The following is a 19,378-nucleotide window of genomic DNA, read 5'->3' as shown; positions in this document are numbered from 1 at the left end:
ATCAGAGCTGGGTGTAGAAACAGGAGCAGCTCTAGGCAAGAATGCTATAGAGACTCACTGGTAGGCCCTATAAGTGAGAAGTTTTTCCACCATAAATGCTTCTCAGATTGTTGCATCAGAATGTTTGGTTGGTTTCCAGAGCATCGATATGCCGTTTGTCTGTATCATCCAACTTTATAGTCGCTTTTGGGGGAGGAAATTTTCCAGCTTCCTCATTCAGTCACAGCGGAAGGTCCTAACTCCCATTTCATTTTGTTTTTAATGGGAGGAAAATCTGGAGTCTTCAAACCAAAATCGTAACTATTATACCTGTATCAATCTCTTAGTTGCAAAGATGGAAGCCCCTAAAGCAGCAAGGAAACTGAGACTCTTCGATATCCGGGTTAAGGAAAAAGGCACAAACTGATGAAGTACGTAAGCACAGGCCAAGTAACATGAAAAAGAAGGATGAGGGCTTGATTTGAACCCAACTTTACTCTCTGCTCTGCCCTATAGCAGTGTGGGATAGTGGATAAGTACATGGAAGGATGAGGGCTTTACGAACAAAGGAAAAAAAAAGATAGTTTTTAAAATCGTGGTAAAAAAATAAAATGTGCCATGTTAACCATTAAGTGTGTAGTTTAGTAGCGTTAAGAATATACATATTGTTGTGAACAGATTTCCAGAACTTTTTCATCTTGCAAAACTGAAATTCTGTATCCATTAAATAACAATTCCCTCTACACCCCCCTGAGAGTTTTTATTAAATAAAAATTCTTAACTTCTATAATTCATAACTTCACAAATAAAAAGGCAAACCACAGATTGGAAGATAGAACTTATTTGCAGTAAATTATATGTGAAGTGCTTTTCTGTGTGCAGAAGGAACACACTCAAATGGCAAAGTTGATCAAAAAAATTGAAAAGATACTCCATAAAAGAAAAATGGACGAGGATGAATTGTTGAGAGAGGGAGAGAGAACTGATATTCTCAGTGCTGGGGGGACCTTCCTCAAACGCTGACTGCTCCCTGAAGCAGGAGTGACCTGCTCAATTCCAGCTTGGCCCAAGGACCCTGGCAGAAAATCTGATCTGACCTGACATGTGATTGGCACCAGGCCGCAGCCAAGAATGTGCTGTACTGGGAAGGGCATTTATCTCTCGTACCATCAGACACGAACGTTCGAGGACCTTCTGTGCCAGGAGGAATAAAATGAGCGGATGAACCCCCCACGTACTAATCCAAGCCCAAGTTCTGGAAGCAAAGAAAAGCTTAAGAGCCTTTTGACTTTTCTTTAAATATTCAGATTAGTTGGGAACTGACCAGATCCCAGTCCCCTGCAAGTCTGGAGTGGCCAATGAATCGAGTGGCACCCGTTCATTCAAGAAGCTGAGAAAACAACAAAGCCCCAAAGGCCTTTCAGAGAAGCGATTACAAAACATCTGATACGAACATACATTTCCAACTCAGCTTTTTAGAGGAAAACTTCACAAACGAAAATTTTTTTCCCTTCTCCTATAGCTTTAGAAATAGAGATTCCTTAAACATATTTTCTTATATCCATACTACTCACTTGGAATGATGTGAAACATCCTTAGGTCTTTACTTTTAATCTCGAACTTATGTATTTCTTTTTTTCCCACCTGCAGCACCAGGTCTTCCTAGATGGTTTCCCATCCAAGTAGTAACCAGGCCCGACGCTGCTTAGCTTCCGAGACCAGACGGGGTCAGGCACATAGACCTCATGTATTTTCAGTGTTATGAGAGAAGCACAGACATGTCCTCCCTTTTCTCTTCAGTGTCCCTCTGTCTGTCTCCTTCCATCCTCCCCTTTGAAGAATCACAACATTCAGAACGGAGAGAGAGAGAGAGTGAGAGAGAGAGATCATGAAGCAATTTTGATTCAGGGTTGCTAAATTTAACAAATAACGATATAGAAGGCCAAGTGAAATTTTAATTTCAAATACACTATGAATATTTCTAGCACATACACACACACACACACACACACACACACATATACACACACATATATATATATAAAATATCTCCTTCTCCTTAATTTTATTTTACTAGGAGATGACTGCTGGGAATTGAGGGAGTTCATTTTTGAAATTATTTGTGAGGAACAAAATTAAGTTTCATAGGAGTGTCAGCCTTTTCATTTGGAATGCTCAGGCAACTCTCCTGAGGCCACAGCACATTTACTGCATTGGGATGTTAGTTCCCCTTCGACTTTACCCTATCCTGCTGCTGTGCAATAACATTTGTTTATTTTTTTATTATTTCACCTTCTTTCTTCTCTTCCCTCTCAGCTTCAAGTTATCTCTTCTTACCTAGAAAGACCCTCTGAAGAGGGTCCAGCTTTAAATAAAACCAGCCGATACCCACAATCACCAAGGTTTGGTAATTTTTGCATTCGATTGCATTTCATGGTTGTAGTCCCAAAGAGAGTCATTATTTTAGAGTCTCTCGGCTTTCAATATCTGTCTTCTCATATGAAGATAAAACTGAAAAACAGCACACACCACCCATTCACTTCTGGATATTTAGCAAGTTTAGATGATGTTGTGAAAAATTTCATTCCATCAAAGTATGGTGATGCATGCACTGTGTTTGTGTCAAAACAAGGTGCTTTTGAGGATTGCAGTGTCCGGGACGGAGTGAATATTTACGGTTTTGTCCCTTTCAAAGTCACCCACTCAGAGCTGCTAATTTTAGCTCTCTCTGTGAGTTTCATAAGAGGTTTCTTTCTAAGCTGTCAGTTTCCAGGTATGGTACATTAAAATACTTTCGTAGAGAGGCAAAGAATGATACCTCTGGATTTTCTATATTCTTTCTTGGAACTGGACAAAATTCAATAGAAGAAATGCCTGCATTATAAAATCTACGTTTTGCCAACAGGAGCAATTCCTGACAATCTGAAGGCACAGGGTCCACGGTATTTCTCTGGTGGGTCTCCCCTGCTCTTCCTCTCGTCTGTTCTTTTTACTGCAGTCACAACGGGGAGAGGGAGAATGTGCCTGTGTGATGATGGGAGGCAGAGGAAGACTGCGGGGGAGGAGAGGGGCAGAGGGTGGATCCTGCCTTGCTGTGGCTTTTGCTCTTCTCAAAGAACTTCAGAGAACAACCGGTTCTAAATGAACCTATGACTCTTATGTTCGCCTCCCCTCCCCCGCTCCACGGGTTTCCTATGTGTACTTCAGATGCCTGATACCCTTGGTAGGAGAACTGCTGGTGTTGTTCTGGCTGTAATCACTCTATCAGGCAGCAAGACTTTGCTTTTCTAAGAGGCGAGCAGCTAAACCCGAGGTCCCGTATGGACTTTGCACAACACTGCTCAGTCTCCCGAGACATCAGTGACAGCTCATCTGGGTTTCATCAGCTTGCTGGGGCTGCATTTCACCAGGCTCCTGTGCCAGGGCCTCCACAGCGTCAACAAGTGTCACACCTACTGCAGGAACAGCCCTCAAGTTTCATCACAGTGATGCTAAAAAATATTCTCCAGCTTCAGCAATGACCTAGTTCATTCAAGGGCAGGGAAAAATGCTCTTCTTCCAGAACTTCCCCGGGCACGGAATTTTCCCTTTTAGGAAGGTAGGAGCTTTGCTGGAGGCAGACCCAACTATGTTTTGAACTGTTCGTGGAAAAGGCCCTGAGCCCTGTAGCTTCCTCTGAATCCCCAGTCCCAGGAACAGGGACACCCAATCAGTGCTTCACACACAGCCTGGGGAGCCCACAGCTGAGCCAGCTCTCCTATCTCGTCTCTGGGACAAAGAGTATTGAAAAGTAAGTATTTTAGATTTTGGTTTTTACATAAGGAATAACTGTCCTTTAAATATGTAGTTGTTTACATTCTTTTACAGTAGGGAACAAAGCAGATTGTTTCCTTATGAAATAGAACCGAATGAAACAAGTTGAGGCTATATGGTAAATTTGGGTATGTAGGGCTTTAAAGTGGCCAAATTTTCATTTTTCAGTTTAAGCCCATTCTGATCCTTTTGGGAAATTATCATTTTTTTTTTTATATCTGTTTATTTTGGCTTGACAATAATTTTAAAAGATTCTTTCACATCATGGCTATCTCAGCAATTAGGGAAAAAAAATGTGTAGAATGACTCAAAGGAGTGATTTGTAAAGCCTTTGCAAAGTAACATGAAAACTCGAGGGGACTATCTAGGTAACTCAGGCCCCAGATACTTTTGCCTGAAGTATTTCAGTGTTTTAGTCAAAAGGTATCCTTTTTACTTGGATTGTATAGATAACCGAAACTCCCCACTTTCTGAGTATTCACAGCAGTATCTTTCTGATAACAGGAATGCGAATTGCTGAAAAGCTATCAGGCATTTCAAAATGGCTGCTGCAAACATTCATCAGGTCTTTAAAATAGGTCTTCTTTCTTTTCCTTTCTTTTTTTTTTATTGTGGTAAGAACATTTACCATGAGATCTATCCTCTTAATAAATTTTTAAGTGTGTGATACAGTATTGTTAACTAGAGGAAAAGTGTTGTACTCGAGTTGTTCGTAGATTTTTCTTTTAAATTTAAGGCAAAAAGTCAACCAAACAAATAAAAAAAAATCCACCAATAAAATGGCACCACCGTCACATTACATTTTGATGAACACATTCAAACTTTAAAACCACCGATTAAGGGTATCAGTTACAGACATCTGGCAATCATTTAAAAATAGATAAAAGCTAGAACAGCATTTAAAGCTACTTCTGCTCTAGTTATTTCCCTTCCACAACCTTTTCTTTAAGTAAAGAAATTTTTGAATACTAATTAACCAGGAGTGGTAAGAGATGTTTTATAACAGCATATCGGCTAAGGGTAAATTGAATGAGCTTCTTTGCTGTGAGGCTTCTGAACTGAAACCCAAGATGTTGTAGGCTACCTTCTGGATCAACAAATTGACAAATCCTGTATTGAAGGGCACTGGTGGGCAATAAACACGTTCAGATCTTGGAAATCTGGATTTAAAACAAACTAAATGTAGTTTAGCTCCCCAATTACATTGCCCTTTTGAGGAAGATTCTTAGGTACAGCCGAATTTCTATTTTCATCATCTGCAAAGATCTCTCCCGTGCCCCCCCCGCCCGCATTTAATCTGTTTTCAACAGCGCCATGCGCACTTACATGTAGATATCAGCCCATGCAAGGACGATGCAGTCGAGTGTCCTAATCTGAGTGGAGATGGGGAGAAGCAGTGACCGTAGCACAGGGTTTCAGCCTGTCTGAACTCCAGTGTTCTCATGTGTAAAAAGAAGGCAACATCTACGTTGACAGGGTTGCTGGGGATTAGATGGGTAATTACTCCTAGAGTATCTGTCACATAGTAGTTCCTCCCCAAGGCTAGTTCTTCCCTTTGGTTAATTAAAGCACACTCTCTCTTTCTCTCTCTCCCCACTCAAATTTCAGACTGCTTTCATAATATAAACATTAAAGTAATAAAAATACACATTTTTGGCATTAGCGAAATGATTAAAAAAATAACAGAGAATTAGATATTTTAATGAAAATACCATATTTGAAAACAATGTGTTTAACAGGGAAAAAAAATCTAAATATTATATTTTAGAATGCATCTACAATAAATAAGAAAAACTATTTTTGTCTGAAAATGGTTGATGATGTATTTATTATCTAAAAAGAGAGGTAGAGATTTATCAACATCATCTGGTAATGCTTTATAGTACATATCAGTACCATATTTAAATATGAGTATTCATGAATCTATAGGAATGGAAGGTAAAGTTGAATCTGCACACAAGATGATGTCTGTGGTTATTATGAAAATTAAGGCACAAGCCCAGCTTTTCCTCAAAGATTAGAGTTGAACCTTGCATTGATTCTCTTTCTGCTTAGACACAGGCACTGTAGAGTGAGTGGGGTGAGAATACTCTGAAATGAACTAGCCATTGGGTGGCTGAGCAGAGACAGTAATTGAGTGGGTCGTCTCAGGAGCAGTGGCTGGAATTTTGAAGTCAGTGATGAAGGTTCATAAAGAACAAGGTGCTCCCTTGTTCTGGGGTGAGGGCGAGTCAGGCACAGTGGGCTGGAGCCGCCCTGAATCACAATGAGGACTCGTGGGACAGTTTTCAAGACTTTTATCAATGTCATTATTATGGCCCTTGTCTTTACCGAGATGGCTCACAGCTTTTGCCAAGGCACATGGGAGTATCTTGATAAATTTTTACTTGAGTTACTGACAGGTTCACAAGGAACCCTGTTATTCTGGGTTTAATTCTGCCCGAAAAGGAAATCTGGAAATTCAGAAATGTAAAGAAACTTGGGAGAAAGTGATTAGGTCATCTTAGGATTGGCGAAAATGAAAGAATAAATGCCCAACCTAAAGAAAAGAATATTTAAAAACATTTAGAGCCGTTATTCAGGTTTCCGCCAATGCACACCCACCTGGGATGGCCTGGAGGTTTTAGACATCAGGTTGAAAAGATGGACACAGGTTGAAGAGACAACAGTTCCGAATAGCTCCCTTCTGAATACACAGCATCCTACTCCTTCCAGGGCCAGCTCCTTTGTGGCTGCTACCAGCACATCCAGGGTTCCACAACTCACCTTGCTCTTCACTTGGTCTTCAATCCTGCTCTCAGATAACCAGGCTCTTTCCTTCCTCCGTAGGTAGTTTAAGGCCTTCCTCTTTAAAGTGCAACAGAATCTAGAGAGCTTGTTAAAATATAGGTTACTGGGTCCCGCCCCCAGAGTTTCTAATTCTGAAGTTGTCAAGAATTTGCATTTCTAACAAGTTTCCAGGTGATGCTGGTGGTGTAGTCCAGGGAGCATACCGCCATGAGCCATTGCTTTCGTCATTTCTCTGGCCTATAATCCCTGAAGAAAAACTATATGCACGTGTTTTTTTTAAATCACTAAACTTGCCTACTTCTTAGAGGCGCAGAAGCCCCAGCTACAACATGCTAAACAAAATAAAACATAGAGGGCAGAAAGGGATAGGATGGAAATCAGAAATTCATTTGGTTAGGCCAGGCTTTATACAGTTGTCTCCAGTACTTTCTCGGAGACTCATTCTTTGATTAAGCCATCTCATCTTAAATCCTTTATTTCTGCCTGTAACTTGGGAAGGGCATGTCCCACATAGAGATCTGGAATGGAAGGCCAATGATGGGAGTTTTAGGCATCATGGGCCAGGGAGGAGCAGGTACGGATGCTCTAGTATGCTTTCTAAAAGTAAAAATAAAAAATCAGCTCAAACTAGCTTAAACACATTAGCGGGAATTTATTGCTCACACAACTGAAAAGTCCAAGAGTTTGGTCAGGACCCGGGCTTTGGTTCTTTTTATTTCTGGAGACTCTGCTCTGCTCTGTGCTTTGGTTTCTACCTCAGACTGGCTTTCTCACAGTCTCAAATGAATATCAGCCTATCCTGGGGTCCTCACGCTTTCTTTTTGTTTTTAGAGGACAGGGTGAAAGACCTAAGCTTTGCACTGATTGGATCACCCATAAACTACTTCCTGAGAGCGCCATGTGCTGATTGGTTTAGACTTGGGTTAATAAGCCAATCACCGAGCAGGAGTGCTTGATCAAGTTAGACCAATCAGCTTCCACAAAGCAGAAGGGCGAGGTCCCGCCGACCCATCACCTGGCTTGAGCGGTGGGAGAGGGGTGGAATGGAGTCAGGAGCGCAAGTGAAATGGCGTTTGGCAATATTTCGGAGAAAGACCTCTAAAGTCATACCATCGCTTCCTTTAGTCATAAGGTTAGCCATGGCAGCTTCATGCATTAAAGATTTAGGATGGGTCTGCTTTAAACTCCAGCCCGGACAAGTTAAAATATTCTCCCATAGCATAGTCCTGCCTTTGCATGAATACGCCTCACCTCCTCCCCAGGTGCTTATATTGGGTGTGGCGTGCCTCATCCCTAAGGCGCACTTTACTAAAAGAAGATTAAATAAAGAACAATAGAAAATATTCTTCAGAAAACAAGACAAGCGGAAGCAAAAGTAAAAATTTTCTCTTCGAACCCTCTGACTGGCTGGGCTGAAGGATGATGGTAGAAGGTGACCAGGGTAGGACTGACACTCTCCGCAGCGCTTTTTCCCCGTTTCCCCTCCCTGACTTTCTTGAAGCAGGCTTACTGAGCTGGGGTTTGTTCAGCATGATAAATCCTGGCTCAGTCTTAGGCCACGGACAGGCTTCTTCTGCCCGCTACAGGGCAGGGAGTGGGAAAGGAGACTCAACCTTTCTTGGTTCCTCCCCTGTGCTGGCTGATGCCTGAAATTCCACAGGGAAACTCCACTTTCTTGGTCCCATTTAAAATAAACATTCTGCAAAGAATTTGCTCCTCTTTTTGCTGCAGGAAGAGGGAGCGCGAGACAGGGAGCCTGGGAAAATGTGGAGTATAAAAGGTTTCGTGATGACCCTGATGACACAGGCCTAGACTGGACACAACTCCCAGCCCACTGTGTTCTACCTCAAACCACAGTGATTTTTAACCAATTAATTCACAGAAGTTGGTCTCGTTTACCACGCTGTCATGCTCCGTATGTTGATAGCTTCACAAACATATGCTGAGGGATCTCTTGACTGTCTTTATCCTGAGAGAAGACGAAGATAAGAGAGGCAGAGGAATGTATCCTGTCAACATAATGAGGAGAAAATCAGAATCAAGAACCATAGACTCTGCTGCTAACAAGCTGTGTGACCTGGGAAAAGTCATTCCACCTGCGGGTACTTCAGGGGCATTTTTCAATTGTAAAGGCAGAGGAGGTACTAAACTCTCACAGGTTTCATTTGACCTTGAGCTATTTTTTTTTAGCCCTCCTTTAAACAGTTGGAAACTGCCACAGATTCTAAGTAGTAGAGGAGAGAAGGGGGAAGACTCTCTTTCCCACCTTTAAAAAAAAGGGTTCAAAACAAATCCTGAGAGCAGAGTAGCCGCTACAGCTCAGGGTTCACAGTTCTTTCCCTGGGTCTATGAGCCAGGCACACCGTTGGGCACATGGGTTGCTCATTATTAATATTTAAAAGTTAAATCGTATTTGTTTATTGGGTAACATTTATAAGTTAAAAATATCCAAAAAGATATGCAGAGGCAGTCACCGTCTTCAACTTAGCATCCCTTCCTTTCCTCAGACACCTGGGCCTGGGGACAACCAGGTGACTAGTTACGTGTGTAATTCTAGAATCATTATGTATAACTAAATATATTAGAATATATATTTTTTGCTTCTACAAGTGATGGCATACTGTACATTCTCTTCTATACTTTATTTGTTTCACTTAATAACATATCTTGGAGATTATTCCATATCAGAGCATACAGAACTGCCTTATTCTTTTTGAATGCCCATTGCTATTAAAACTAAAAAAATTTCATCGTATAGATATTCTGTAACTAGATTCTTATTTATGGACATTTAGGTTACTTCCAATCTTTTGTTGTCACAAGAAATGATGCAATGACTATAGTAGGTGCTTATTAAATTTCTCCTTCCTCGATTTTAAAAATTGAGGCATATTTTGCATATTGTATAATTCGTCCTTTCTAAGTGTTCAGTAATGTTTTTAGTGAATTTATCAAGGTGCACAACCGTTAACATATATTAGTGTTAGAGCATTTTTTTTTTTTATCACCTTAGAAAGGTCCCTCGTGCACATGCATTGTTAATTAGTGTCCAGCAACCAATAATCCACTTCTGGTTTTTATAGCTTCTTTCAGACATTTCATATAAATGGAATCGCACAATACCAGATGTGGTCTCTTGTGTCCGGCTTCTTTCTCTGAGCATAATGACAGTGTTTTTGAGGTTCATCTAGGTTGTGCCATGTATCCTAGTTTGTTGTTGTTGTTGCTGTTCCATGCTAATCCATTGTAGGGCTATACCATTTGTCTGTCTATTCACTAGTTGGACATTTAGGTTATTTTCGATTTGGGGTAATTAAGAATAATGCTCGTAAGAACATTTGTGTGCAAGCCTTTGTGCGGATGTATGTTTTCATTTCTCTTGGGTAGATATCTGGAAATGGAATCCCAGGTCTTTTGGTAATTTTATGTTTAACTTTTTAAGAAATTGCCAAACTGTTTTCCAAAGTCTCTGTACCATTTTATATTCTGCCAGCCATATGTGAAAGTTTTTTTTCCCCATATCCTTGCCCACATTTGGCTATTTTATTATAGCCATTTTAGTGGGTGTGAAATGCTATCTTATTGTGGTTTAATTTGCATTTCCATGATGACTAGTGATGTCTAGCATCTTTTCATGGGCTTATTTTCTTGCCTTTATTTCTCACAGCCCTAAAATCATACTCAAGAAAGAGCACGATGCTGAGCTCCAATGTACTCGAACTCATCCCAGCCCTGCCACTTGCAGGCATTGAGGAAGTAGGTTTGTTACAGCAACCTATTTAAGTTACCTTAAGTGTCTAAGTCATGTCTTTGAAACGGGAAAGAACATCTAACCTGGTATTTTCGCTGAGAGGATTAAATGCGATGAGGTCTGTGAAGTGCCCAGCCTAGGGACTGACACAAAGAAGGCATCTAAAACATGTTAGTTGTCATTCCCGCCTGGTTTGCCTCCCTCCTTCCCGCCCCATGAAATTTCCAGAACCCCAGGGTACTTTTCTCTCACTAATATGGGACTGGTATTAAGTGGCAGTGGATGTGGTGCCCAAATCTATAGTAACTCAGATGGCAAATTCAGGAACCCAACTGCCATTGGATTAGGCTAGGTAATCAGAACTAATCCCTGATGTCCCCAGTGAGAAAGCACTCGGACAGCTGGCTTTCCTGCCTGCTTCAGAAGAGCTGGTCACCCATTATCTGCCTGTGGCTGAGAGCTCTCCCTGGCCCCTTCAAATGACAGCAGCTCTCCTGCTGACAGCAGCCACACCCTGGCTATCTGTGTGGGGCAGATTAGCCAAAATAAAACTTGGCTTCAGTAGAGGGCCTTAAATGTTCAAAGGATTCTCTATAACCTCTTACCTGTTCTCCCCCAACTCTAGAGGAAGATATATTTGTCATTTTGTTGATATTAAACCCAAAGCTCCTGGTAGCAGCTAACATTTAGATAGTGCTTGCTATGCTATTCAGAAGAGCTTAATTTTCCTAATAATCAAATGAACTTGTTACTGCTACTATGTTAGTTTTACAGATGAAGAAAGTGAGGCAGAGAGGAGATAAGATAATTAGTGACAGAGCTAAGATTTGAGCCCAGAAATTGGGCCCTTCGTCACCACATCCTTCTGCTATTCTGCTAAGGACTCTGCCAATTTTGGAATATCTATCAACATGTAATATGTGAATACGCTTTTATCCAGCAATTCCATTTCTTGGTATTTAGAGAACCACTTATGTACCCAAGCAGGCATGTGTCAGAATGTTTTTTTGGACACATTTGTCAGAATAAAAATCTTCAGCCAAGGTATACGTCATCCATACAAGAACAGACAGATTAAATATGATATTGCCTTGCCATGCAGTGTTGATATCATGGAGCAGTTTTTTTAAAATGATACAGCCCTTTATGGATTGGCTTGATCTTGTAAGATGGGCAAAACTTACTATTAAGTAAGATAAACCAACTGCATGACAAGTACATACAATTTAATGCTACACATACAACAAAATTATATATACATATGTGTGTGTGTGTGTGTGTGTGTGTGTGTATTTATATATTTAAATGACTACATAAGTAAATGGGTAGAAAGATGCCTGAAAGGACAGCACTTACGCTTGGGAAAGTACTGAGATAGAGGAATAATGATGCTTATGGGAGACTTTACCTTTATATGTATTTTAAAGAATATGAATGTATGCATTTAAGATCTGTATCATTAAAGATTAAAAAAATTTTTTTGAAAAGCAAAGCGACTTGTCCTGAACCTCACAGTTAAAAAACGAAAACATGCGAATCTTATGTTCTTCCCAGTGAACGTGTTATCTCTCTGAGGCTGTCTGTGAGTCCCACCCCGGCGCCCTCTGTCAGTATCGGCAATCCGATATTGGTTACCCAGCTCTAGCAGAGAACGATAAGTCTGTCTTCAAGGGTTCTCACCTTTGGAGGAGCCATGAAACATGAACCACAGCCCGACTTAACTGTCCTCTGCTTTGTAGTCAGTGCTCCATGTCTGTGGTGACTGAGCCGTGAGTCAAATGGTGTGTTTGTCAGTGTCGTAATGTGTGGGACTTCACTGTCAGGAAGTCGTCACCTGGGGAGGAGTCATAGATGACACATAAATAAAGTCCTCAGTGGCACCCCAGCTCTGGACAGCTTGATTTGTCCTTTTTTCCCTCTCCATTCACAGCAGTGGACCCTGGGAAAGGGGGTGGGAGGCATCATGTCTTGTAAATTACCATTACAGGTGAATATTATAGCAGGGGAGATTTTTAGACATTTTTTGGTATATCACTTTTTAAAAAAATCATTGTGGTAACTCATAGCAAGGAAGGAAATTAATGAAACAAGTGAAGTCTTAAAGTCTAAAGACTTTTCATCTTGACAATCAATTATGTAACGGCTTCTTCCTACGCCATTTACATACATTATTGTAATTCTTAGAAAATTAACATTATCTCCTTCTACAAATAAGGCAACAGGCTCAATCCTTCAACCAGGTAAGTGTCAGAGCTGGATGTAGATTTGTCCCTGGCAAGTGACAATGCCTGGGCTTGGCCCACAGTCTTATGATACTTACTGGTCAGGAGAGTTTTTCAGCCATGAGAGCTTCTTCCCTGCCCCACCTTTCTCATCTGGGTTCGTCTCTCAGGAATGTGGGGTGCCAAGGTAGTCACCCCTCTGCCCCAACAGCTGTTCTAAGAAGGATTGCGGAACAGCCATGAACAGGACTGAGGTGCGGATGCATGCCACAACACAGATGAACCTTGAACACGTTCTGCTCAGAGAAAGAAGCTAGACACAGGGAACCACGTATTATATGATTCTGTTTCCATGAAATGTCCAGAACAGGCAAATGCATAGAGACGGAAAGTCGATTAGTGATTGCCTTAGAGCTGTGTGTGTGTTGGAGGGGAGTGGGGAGATGGGGAGGTGAAAGCTAAGGGCTGTAGAGTTCTTTTTGTGGCGATGGTTGCCCAGCTCTGGGTGTATTGAAAGCCATTGAATTGTATACTGTAAAGTAGGTGAATTGTATGTGAGTCACATCTTTTAAAGCTGTTTTTAAAAAAGAGTGTTATTGCAGAGATATCAGCACCACTGCCAGTCAACAAGTCAGATGAGCTAGTGTTTCCAACTTGAAGCTGTACTTAAAAAAAAAAAACAATTAGTACTAATATTTATTGAGCATTTACTTCTGTAAATGCCAGGCACTGTACTAAAATTATTTGTTTAATAATCTTGAGAAGTATCAACTTTTTATCTCAAATCAAATCTACGGTTCCAGCTCTTATCACCAGCTCAGACCTCTAAAACAGATGAATAAACACATTAGTGTTCACAGAAAAAGCTTCTTTTGCACATGTTTGGCAAGGGTGGGCCCACATTTCTTCAGCAGCGAAAGGACAGCATGTCACCTCTTTTTTGGGGGGCGGTTCTTTGTGTACTGTCAGACCCACATTCATTCTGGCTTATTCATTGATTCATATGACAATTCAACAATGCCAAGTTTTCTTTAAACATTTTCATTCTTGTGCAAGACGGGGAGTATAAAAGTCGTCCTTTGGAATTATTCTTTAGATACTTCTTTCAACCTACATCAAACATTCCTATGACTTCTAAGTAAATAAAAATACATGTCAAAAACCTGGCCTTTTTATACCAATCAGAATCCTCCAATTTCTCTGCCACCAAATGCACTTGTCACTTAATCTGGAATGCAGGTGTCTATTTGCCATCCTGCAGATGGATTTTCTTCCTGTGTTGTGCCACTGATTTGCCATCTACATCAAGAGGAGCCTCTGATGCTTTTAAATATAACACAGGTTAACCAGGGACCCCATGTGTTCCTGTCTCTGCATAGTTGCTTTTATAATATCCTGTAACTAAAAATAACTGGAAAAGCGATTTAAGTTTTTATTTAAAAAAGTCAAAAGGATCCAATTCATGATCACTGAGCAAAATGTCTTAAAATCCTCTTTTCAATCTCTCTGGCTCAGTCTTCCCCACATATGCCCACAGCTCTTTGAACTTCTCTCCCGGCCCACTGAGCTCTGTCCTAAGCCCGGTTCTCTTCCTTTTTGATGCTAACACATAACTTCTTCAGCTAACAGCTTTTCTACTCTTTACACGGGTTAGTTAAACCTCAGGTCTAAGCACAGAGTTGCTTCCTGCACACACTCTTCCTGAGGAAGGGAAGTGTAGTGTCCTGAATTATTATTATTTTTTTACCCTGATCTTCAGAGAGTCCGAGTGCGTCACATAAGGGCAGTTAGGGAGTGCTTTTTTGTTTTCAAGGACTGAACGTATTTCTAAACGGAACATCTTGAGATTAAGGAAATGCTGTAGGGACATCAGAAGCAGCAGCAGATGCCTCAGAGGAAAGGACCAGCAAGCATTTGTGGGCAAAATGTTCCACGGGAGGCGTCTACCTGGGCCCATGACCTGTGCCTACATACAGGGCCTTGCGCCCAGAAGCATTCCAGGGCTTGGTTTAACACTGTTGCCATCTTAAGTATCTTAATCATATTTGAACAAGAAACCCCTCATTTTCACCTTGAACCAGGCCTTGCAAATTACGTAGCCAGTCATGAGCAGAGGCAAACATTGTTTACCGCAAGCATTGTTTACCTCCCTTCCTGATTCTCTCCCCAGCTACCCACTTCCCACTCATCAGAAGGTTTTCAGGTGTTGGTGAAACTGTGAACTGTTGTCAGGGAACTCGTCCCTAGCGCTCTGTCTCTCGGGGTATCTGAAACAAGCTTGAAACGTGGGAGGAAAGAGGGAGGAATTGGTTCTAAACGGTTAAGAGGCTGTTACACCCACATGGAGAGGGGCTTCCCCTCCCGTGATACGGCTGTGGCCATCCAGCCCCTTCCACCTAGCTTAGCTTACGCTCCTGTTTTAAGACCCTCAGCATCCCTGGAGCCACCACTTGCAGCTTCTAAGGGCCCCTGCGCTGCTCATGTTGAATGTGTCCCACCGCGCAGCAGGCTTTCCTTTTCTTGAGCTCCACGGTGTGCAAGAATTGGGACCGGACTCTGGAGAGGGTGAAATGTCATTTCCAAGCTTGGCGCTCCACAGAGGCTGGGTTTAGCCAAGTGGCGCTCGCTCTGTACCCAGAGGATGGGGTGGAAAGGGTCCTCTGGGTTCAGACACAGCTGGTTCTCAGGGGCTGCTGCACATCTGTGCGAGTCACGCACGATGTGGCTCTGGGGGTGCCTTGCACGCTGGAGCCGTCAGCCGGCACCACCATGAAGGGAGGCCTTAGGGCGGCAGTGCCCTGAGCTGCGTGATCTTGAACGAGGTGTCGAACCTCTCCAAGCCTCGCCTTCCTCATCTGTGAGATGCAAGAGGTATTAATAACCACTTAGATAGTTTAACAGATCTGAAATGAAATGTTACACCTGGACACCAATCAGGAGTGAAATGTCGACTTGTGTCCACAAACGCGTGCTTGTTCGGAGATGCTGGCTGTCACTGCCCTCCCGGGGCACCTGTCTGGTGCTCGGAAGGAGCAGCACCGTCCCAGTTTCACAGAACCTCCCACCCGGAGGTTCCTTTGCCTTTAATCAAGTCCTCTTTTGGGAGGCAAATAGGCACACGCACTTTTTGAACCCAATATGAAAAGAATTCGAGGAGAGGAAGAAAGAGAAATGAGAGGCGGTGGCACCAGCTGTGGCTCATGCAGTTCTTCGCTGTCACTCCGGGCTCTGGTTGCCGTCCCCGGGGACGCGGGCCATGTCTGCAGACATTTTGGTTGTCACGACTTGGGGCAGGGTTGCTGCTGGCATCTGGTGGGTCAAAGCCAGGGATTCTGTTAAACATCCTACAATGCACAGAACAACCCCCCCAGCAAAGTATCTGGCCAAGGTGTCAGCAGTGGCGCAAGTGACAAAAACTGCCCGAGGAGGTCCAATCTGCCCACTCAGCTGAGTGCCTTTTATAAGCTAAGAGAGTAGCGCCATGCTCCTCACCTCCCTAAGAGCCACTCATGGGGCTGTGGGGTTTCTCAGACTCCTAGGAGGTCCCGGAACAAATGGTGATGTCGGGGGTTTTTATTTTTCAGACTCACGTGGCATGAGAGGATGACAGACTCAGGAGGGCCCCAGAAGCGCACACTTTGTTTTTTATCCTCGTTGCTTTCCCAGAAAGTTCCTGAGAAGTCGGACGCCGTGCTTCGCTGCATAATAGTTGGTAACCATCACTAGCTGATCACCCTCCGAAAAACCTCCCTGCGGACCGGGTCTCCCGACTCAGAAAGGCGTTGTTAAAACGTCACCTGAGAAAGTTCCCTGGGAAGTTTATTCCAAGTAACCAATTGAGCAACTATATCCTCTATGATATATTTTTTTTTTCTAAAAGATTTCTTCGAGTCACTTCCTGGACACATTTTAGCGAGCTTCACTTCGCGTTGTGGTTTTGGGGTAGTCGGCTCCCACACTGGTTATTCTCTCAGATAGTCCACCCTTAATTGCCCGTGGCACGTGGGAATGGCATGAATAACTTCACGTCAGACAATTCTTTGAGCTCTCATCACTCTTTTATGGATATCCCAAAATGCTAAATTTGTCTCCCCACTGCTTGCCTTCTTCAGGCCTGCTAGTCGGCACTGAAAAGGTTAAAACCAAGGCAGAGGTGCCCAGTGGAGGAAAAGCAGGGGCCTGGAATTCCCCCTGGACTGGAGACTAAATAACCCAGAGCTGACTCAGAATTTGTAGCCCCAGTGCTAAAAAGGATTTATAATGAAAAGAAAATAGAAGTAAAAGAAATCGGGTAGGGAAGTGGTATCGTGTACCTTGTGGGTTTTCTTTTCTTTCTTGAAATATGTCTCTGCCTTGAAAAACACGTCTTGAGGCCACACAGAAAACTCTTGTCCCTGTCATCCCTTTTTGTAAGTCCAAAGCAAAGAAGAGCCAGCCTCGGACATGGCGCTGGTGCTTCCTTAGCAGAAGCTGTAATAAAACCCCATCTTCATTCTGGATGCTGGAGGGTTGAACTGTGCAGTCAGGCCCTCTGAGCCTCGAGCTGAGCCCCCTCCCTCTCTGTGTGTTTGTCCATAGTCATTCAGCTCAAGGGACAGCCACCACTCCACTACTGAGCTTTCCCTGTCCCCCCAGGAAGCCCCAGTGTTTGGACATACCCAGAACTCGGCTACCGGCCCCCACACGCATTAGCCAGATACTTGTGAAACTTTCTGGAGGTGGCTCTCAATCTGCGACCTGTAGGTAGGCTTTCAGAACGAGGGTAGGATTTTTCTGGGGAGGTTTCCAGCAAGAGGAGGGGGAAAAGAGAACCACCCACAAATACAAGATATACCACTTCCCTGTGCAAGTCTTGTTTCTGATTATTCAGATCTATATTGCACAAAGGGAAAAAACCAGTCAGCCATGAAGAAGCCCCGATCATTCTGAATGAAACACTGGAGTCTAAGAGATCAGAATCCCCAGGCCCAGCTCATGCATTTTTTATATACTTTGTTTTTAAAATCATATACACAAAGAGGGAGTAATTAGACACTTCCTAAGGAGGAAATCGAATAAAACTGACTGAAGTGGGACACGAGGCTGATAAGAACAGGCAGAAATGAATTATGATCAGCAACCTCCTTGATGGCTTTTCAGAGCAGCTCATTTTTGGCTGTTTAGTCATTTGCCTGAAAGAGACTCAGCTACGCAGCCGCTAGAGAAGGACATGTCCTTGCATGCAGGTCTGTCTGCTCCTGGCTCTGGGGACCAATTATTCAAGCGCCTATCTGAAGGAGGAGGCAAAGAGGGACACCCACAGTTGCCACCAAGCTCATTTGCGATGCCGGCGCAGAGGTAGTCTAGCTGGGAGACCCCAAATAGGAGACTCATAGAGAGGCACTGCCACCCTCAGTACCAGGTCCTGTCCGTGGTACAGGTCTCAGGAGAAGGTGGCGTTCTTCTCTTAGTGGTCTCTGGGGTTTTGCTTGCCAGAAATCCCACGATAGATAAGACAGAAAACACAAGAATGTCCCCAGGATGGATTCAGAATGGTGTATTTTCCCAAACGCCAGGCTTTCTTCCTGTACATTTAGCACATCCCGGTGACTTTTCTATGACACGGAGGCTAATGAGGAAGCTCCTTGGGACACACCGGAAACCGTCCTGAAAATTATTCCCATCGCAATGGGAAAACACCCCACTGTGTGAACGGAATTGCTGGGGGCTGTACCAGATTAACCCACTAACGTTACATCTGGTTAACGCTCGCCGGGGGAGGGCGAACCCGGTCCGAGGGAGAGAGTGTAGGTCAGTTTGTGTGACGACGCCAGTCACGTAGGTGCGTGACGACGCCAGTCACGTAGGTGCGTGACGACGCCAGTCACGTAGGTGCGTGACGACGCCAGTCACGTAGGTGCGTGACGACGCCAGTCACGTAGGTGCGTGACGACGCCAGTCACGTAGGTGCGTGACGACGCCAGTCACGTAGGTGCGTGACGACGCCAGTCACGTAGGTGCGTGACGACGCCAGTCACGTAGGTGCGTGACGACGCCAGTCACGTAGGTGCGTGACGACGCCAGTCACGTAGGTGCGTGACGACGCCAGTCACGTAGGTGCGTGACGACGCCAGTCACGTAGGTGCGTGACGACGCCAGTCACGTAGGTGCGTGACGACGCCAGTCACGTAGGTGCGTGACGACGCCAGTCACGTAGGTGCGTGACGACGCCAGTCACGTAGGTGCGTGACGACGCCAGTCACGTAGGTGCGTGACGACGCCAGTCACGTAGGTGCGTGACGACGCCAGTCACGTAGGTGCGTGACGACGCCAGTCACGTAGGTGCGTGACGACGCCAGTCACGTAGGTGCGTGACGACGCCAGTCACGTAGGTGCGTGACGACGCCAGTCACGTAGGTGCGTGACGACGCCAGTCACGTAGGTGCGTGACGACGCCAGTCACGTAGGTGCGTGACGACGCCAGTCACGTAGGTGCGTGACGACGCCAGTCACGTAGGTGCGTGACGACGCCAGTCACGTAGGTGCGTGACGACGCCAGTCACGTAGGTGCGTGACGACGCCAGTCACGTAGGTGCGTGACGACGCCAGTCACGTAGGTGCGTGACGACGCCAGTCACGTAGGTGCGTGACGACGCCAGTCACGTAGGTGCGTGACGACGCCAGTCACGTAGGTGCGTGACGACGCCAGTCACGTAGGTGCGTGACGACGCCAGTCACGTAGGCGCAGCGCCAGCCTGGGGAGACTGCCTGCCGGACTCTTCCGTCCTCGGGAAGATGTGGCACTTGCTCATCCACTTTGCTCTTCTCTCTTTTGTATCTTAAT

General features: G+C 44.1%; 1 protein-coding gene across 1 annotated transcript in view; it reads left to right on the top strand.

Annotated features, from left to right (window-relative positions):
* The first annotated feature begins 15,929 nt into the window (after positions 1-15,929).
* Positions 15,930-19,378, top strand: part of ALPK2 (alpha kinase 2) — a 97,259-nt gene continuing 93,810 nt past the window's right edge. Inside the window, exon 1 of the mRNA XM_006913749.3 lies at positions 15,930-16,267. Coding sequence (XP_006913811.1) covers positions 16,159-16,267 — 109 coding nt within the window. The 5' untranslated portion in view covers positions 15,930-16,158. The remainder of the gene's footprint in view (positions 16,268-19,378) is intronic.

The sequence above is a fragment of the Pteropus alecto genome, unplaced genomic scaffold (genome assembly GCF_000325575.1).
Source record: "Pteropus alecto unplaced genomic scaffold, ASM32557v1 scaffold14, whole genome shotgun sequence".
NCBI lineage: Eukaryota > Metazoa > Chordata > Mammalia > Chiroptera > Pteropodidae > Pteropus > Pteropus alecto.
This window is presented reverse-complemented; position numbering and strand designations above follow the sequence as displayed.